The following is a 5,289-nucleotide window of genomic DNA, read 5'->3' as shown; positions in this document are numbered from 1 at the left end:
CTTTTCTCATTGTTGAAGGCCTTAAAGTGGGCTCATTGGCTGTACTTTTACCTACAAGAGTTTACTCTTACAATTCCTTACTAGGATGGAATTAAGGATAGTTGTCAAATTGGCACTCATATATGTACCACATCTTATATCTATACCATTTTAACTGATACATTATTAAAATCACGGTATGCAAGATAACCTTGAAGTGTTTTCTATGGATGAAAGATATGCTCATTTGATCCTGTGATTTTAACATGTTCAATGGAATAAAAAATATCAACTAATAATCATTCTTAGAATTATTTTTTTCTCATGAAAATCTTAATTGCACAGATTGCATTGCACATTTTTTTTTAAATATCTTATGATTGTTTTTGATTTTTTGGCAAGAAGTCGAGTTTAATATTCTTCCTCTCCTTCTTCTTCACCTTCTACGGAGTCAACTCCAACTTCTTCATAATCCTTCTCAAGAGCAGCAAGATCTTCACGAGCTTCTGAGAATTCTCCTTCCTCCATACCTTCTCCGACGTACCAATGGACGAAAGCACGTTTGGCGTACATCAAGTCAAATTTATGATCAAGACGAGCCCAGGCCTCAGCAATGGCGGTAGTGTTGCTCAACATGCAGACAGCTCTCTGTACTTTAGCCAAATCACCTCCTGGTACAACAGTTGGTGGTTGGTAGTTGATTCCGACCTTGAATCCAGTTGGACACCAATCGACAAACTGGATGGTTCTCTTGGTCTTGATGGTTGCAATGGCAGCATTGACATCCTTGGGGACGACATCACCTCTGTACAACATACAACAGGCCATGTACTTGCCGTGACGTGGATCACACTTTACAAGCTGGTTGGCTGGCTCGAAACAAGCATTGGTGATCTCAGCTACAGACAATGACTCATGGTAGGCCTTCTCTGCCGAGATGACTGGGGCATATGTAGCCAATGGGAAATGGATACGTGGGTATGGTACCAAGTTGGTCTGGAACTCGGTAAGATCGACGTTCAAAGCTCCGTCAAATCTCAGAGAGGCAGTGATAGAACTGACAATCTGTCCAATGAGTCTGTTCAAGTTGGTGTATGTTGGTCTCTCAATATCCAAGTTACGTCTGCAGATATCGTAGATGGCTTCATTGTCTACCATGAAAGCACAGTCGGAGTGCTCAAGGGTGGTATGGGTGGTCAAGATGGAGTTGTATGGTTCAACAACAGCTGTTGAGACTTGTGGGGCTGGGTAGATGGCGAACTCCAATTTGGATTTCTTTCCGTAATCAACACTGAGGCGTTCCATGAGGAGTGATGTGAATCCTGATCCGGTACCACCACCGAAGCTGTGGAAGATAAGGAAACCTTGAAGACCGGTACATTGATCTGCTAATTTACGAATTCTGTCGAGAACCAAGTCAACAATTTCTTTACCAATTGTGTAGTGACCTCTGGCGTAGTTATTGGCGGCATCTTCTTTACCTGTGACTAATTGTTCTGGATGGAAAAGTTGTCTGTATGTTCCTGTTCTTACTTCATCTGAAAAATAAAATAAAATTTCAAAATTTAATCTTAGAACTTGACATGTACAAGTAGAGCTTGATATTAAGTATAGACAAACATATACCTAAAGACCATGTTGACTTAAAGACTACTGCTGTTAATGTGTTGTTTGGTTTCTGTCCAATTGATTTTTTATATTGTCTGTCCACCACATTCTTTTGAATAAGTTACTTCTTTCCTTTTCTCTTTCTTGGTTATTTAAAATGTACATGTTTATCAGTGATGTTTTATTTATTTCTATATATAAATACTTGAGTTACTCCCCTTAGATCATACAATATTTAAATAAGTCATTAAGTGTTTGGTATTATTTTAAGTAAGATTGTTTAGTTATTTTAGTTTAAACATATTTATTTATAGTGGATTGGGAAACAAGTTTTGCAACTTATATTAATCCCTTTCCACTTTGCGGGTGCGAGTGCTGCCTTGTAGCGGCATTAGCCTACTCTTTTTCGAAATCTACAAGGGTGTCTTTAACGTGCAAGAGATATGGCTCCCTCTTAACACGGGTCAGCCATTTATCGTCCCCTTCCGACAGACTATCATCGTTTCCTCAAGACCATACTTGCAAATGGTGTCAAGGGAGAGCCGAAAATTGAGTTCCTGAAATTTTCATCCCAGACGGGAATCGAACCAGGAACCTTTGTGCTAGTAGTCCGATGCACTAACCACTACACCACGGCTCTGTTTAGTTATTATTTGTTGTATCTATCCCATCATTGATTTATGTTCATAATTGAGATTTTATTAATAAAATCATTCATATTTCATCAGCTAGTAGCCCCCCCCCCCCAATAGAATACAATGTTTGACAAAAGACTTTTTTTCTATTATTCCCACCCTGTTCAAACACTATGGGATTTACATGTAATTACATGATCATGTTTGTACATACTTGCACACGAGAGCTTCAGCATTGATACATGTACATACCTTTGATATGCTCTCATATGCAAGTATGCATTGTAAACTGTGGACTAAGAAACTTGTATGCTTATAAATTTTTCTAGTATTTTACAGTATACAAGGACTAATAATGCAATTTTGTCAATTGGTGCAGGGAAACCCAACTGTAATTTTTAAAATCTTCCCCGTTTCTCTTCACAAAAAGTTTCTACAATTTCATGTTCACAACCAGCTTGTACAAGGATCAATCTGCAGAACTTTAAAACTTCAAATAGCTTTCAATTTCCCAATTTTGATAGACACTACCCAACGGTGTTTCACAAAATTACAGATAGAGTATAAACTGTTGTCAACCTACCTACTACTGTTGGTTCTAGATCTACAAATACAGCTCTGGGTACATGTTTGCCAGCTCCAGTCTCACTGAAGAAGGTGTTGAAAGAGTCGTCACCGCCTCCAATGGTCTTGTCTGAGGGCATCTGACCGTCAGGTTGGATACCGTGTTCCAAACAGTACAACTCCCAGCAGGCATTGCCCATCTGGACTCCAGCCTGTCCAACATGTATACTGATGCATTCCCTCTGTAAAAAAAAATAATTTTATTGGCTACTTCAACACCTACCTAATAAAATTCATGTAATTGCAAAAAAAACACCCAACATTAAAGACAATGGGTAGGTTGGTAGTGGTTTCTTTTTTATCAGCAAGGAATTTGAAGTGTCTGTTGTTTCAAGTCTTCATGCCTATCTAAACTTTTTATTTCACATTTGAACAATAAAAGATTCAGAGTAGGCAGCTAGCTATAGGGTTATGGCAAAGATTTGTTTGGTTTTCTATGGCATATTGTAACAATTGAACTGGTTCATTGTTTGAATTTATGCAGGGATACTACACCCTCCCCCTTTTTTTTTGCTTTTTTAAATACTGAAAATAAAAGTACATGCACAGAAAGGACCAGTATTTTTTTCACAGAATTACATAGTATGACTTATTTGTGATGTGAACAATAACATAATGGTCTATAAATATGTTATAAATCAAGGTGTGACCTTAATCTCATTATCATTTATAATTATGAATCATCGTTCCATTGACCAGTAGGCCGTACTTCACGAGTTTTCACTGCGCTTATCACGGAAAGTCAATTTGAGGCAGGGACTTTCTATACTAATAATTTATATCGAAAGTCTTTGTTTGAACCCTATTCTATTAAAACCCGTATTTCCTGATTTCAACAAAAATTCAAACAAGGAAATATCAAACTGTAACATTGAAATTCAACAAATTTGAGAAATATGAGTACAGACCAGTCTACGCAAATATTATAATGAGTCAATTCGCTGCTTCGACTAAAACAAACTTGAAAAAGATGCTACTTCCCTCCTAAATACATTTTTTTTTTTATTCAAGCATCATGGCGCATTTTCCACATCACTCACACATGTTCATGACTCATTCATTCAGCGCCGGTTTGACGATTTACTTACACAAATAATGAATTAAATGAAAATAGTTGAATAAATTGCTAAAATATAATAATAATTACTTACCATTTTGATTGATCTAAACGTTGACTAAGGTGGAAAAACGTAAAAATGTGTAAAGCCTGACCGAACAGTAATGAGTCCACAGGATTTATCTGAAGATGGAGCCGGCGTTTTCATTTTTATATGAAGGCGCGACTTGTTGCCCTGTTTATGTATATTCGGATTTTATCATGATCAAACATCTTATTTCAAACTTCCGAAAGTAAAATGACATCATGTGGGCGGGATTAACACAGTTACGTTGCTGGAAGTGCTCTTAATTTGCATAAAATATTTTAGTTGGACGAATCTATGTATTGATGCTGCAGGGGAAACAATTATTGCAATCTAATAGATAGCAATACAATAGATTAAAATCAAAATCAAGATTTAGACCCAAAAATTTATCATAGTTTTAATACACTAGAGACATAGAACAGAACAGAACAGAACATATTTTATTTCCAATTAAGGGCCCACAAGGGGCATACAGAGCATACATGAATAAGGAAAAAGAATATTAATTTGATAGATACATACAATGTAGATACAAACATTATTTTACATACAGTAACAATACAATTACTAACTCATATTCACTTTAATAAATTTACCAACAGCATTAAGGACCTGATTGTCTTCACAGTTTAATAAATAAATAAATTTATGCTGATTATCCAGTAAAGAAAAATTTGGAATCCTTTGGCAAACAAAGTCAAAGAGAGCATCTCTATCTGATTTAGAATTTTCACAGTTAGTTAAAAAATGGATTTCATCCTCAACACAGCCAGAGGAGCATTTTTTGCAAATTCTTTCATTTCGTGGAATATTTGAAAAACGTCCAACTTCAATTTGAAGCTTATGAGCAGAAATACGTAATTTGCATATAGATCTTCTTAAATCAAAGTCCTTTATTAAAGAAAGATAATTTTCATAACCAAAATTCTGCTTAAATTTCACATAATTAAACAGTTTTCCATCAGAAGCTTTATTTTGGCTAGCATACCAATTGCTAATATATTTAGTGTGAATTAATTTGCTAGATATGTTCAAAAATTTATATTGTCCAAAATGTTTTACTTCTGGTTTAATTTCAAAAACTTCTAATACTTTCTTAGCAAATGAGTACCAAGAAGTTATGTTAGATTTGTGAAGCTCTTGGCTGCATTTATAAGCATCTTTCAATAGACTGAATTCAGTTGTAAGATTTTCAAATCTATACCAGTATTTTACAATTGACTTTACAATATAATACAATTATGTCTGTGCATACACATATATTCTGGGACTAGTAATATACTTTATAGTCCCAGCAT

At 35.5% G+C, this 5,289-nt stretch overlaps 1 protein-coding gene across 1 annotated transcript; it reads right to left on the bottom strand.

Annotated features, from left to right (window-relative positions):
• Positions 1 to 278: 278 nt before the first annotated feature.
• LOC134724884 (tubulin alpha-1 chain) lies at positions 279 to 4,125 on the bottom strand. The gene is made up of 3 exons (XM_063588206.1): positions 3,998 to 4,125; positions 2,806 to 3,028; positions 279 to 1,517 (listed from the first exon to the last, which is right to left on the bottom strand). Exons 1-3 carry the CDS (start codon positions 3,998 to 4,000, stop codon positions 391 to 393), a joined length of 1,353 nt encoding a protein of 450 aa, XP_063444276.1. The 5' UTR covers positions 4,001 to 4,125; the 3' UTR covers positions 279 to 390.
• Positions 4,126 to 5,289: the final 1,164 nt, after the last annotated feature.

Source organism: Mytilus trossulus, chromosome 7 (assembly GCF_036588685.1).
Source record: "Mytilus trossulus isolate FHL-02 chromosome 7, PNRI_Mtr1.1.1.hap1, whole genome shotgun sequence".
Taxonomy (NCBI): domain Eukaryota; kingdom Metazoa; phylum Mollusca; class Bivalvia; order Mytilida; family Mytilidae; genus Mytilus; species Mytilus trossulus.
The sequence above is the reverse complement of the archived record's forward strand: the minus strand, read 5'-3'. Positions and strand labels throughout refer to the sequence as shown.

Coding starts and splice junctions, on each gene's coding strand:
- LOC134724884 (XM_063588206.1), bottom strand. Junction 1,518..2,805: donor TCTAGAACCAACAGTAGTAG/GTAGGTTGACAA, acceptor TTTATTTTTCAG/ATGAAGTAAGAACAGGAACA.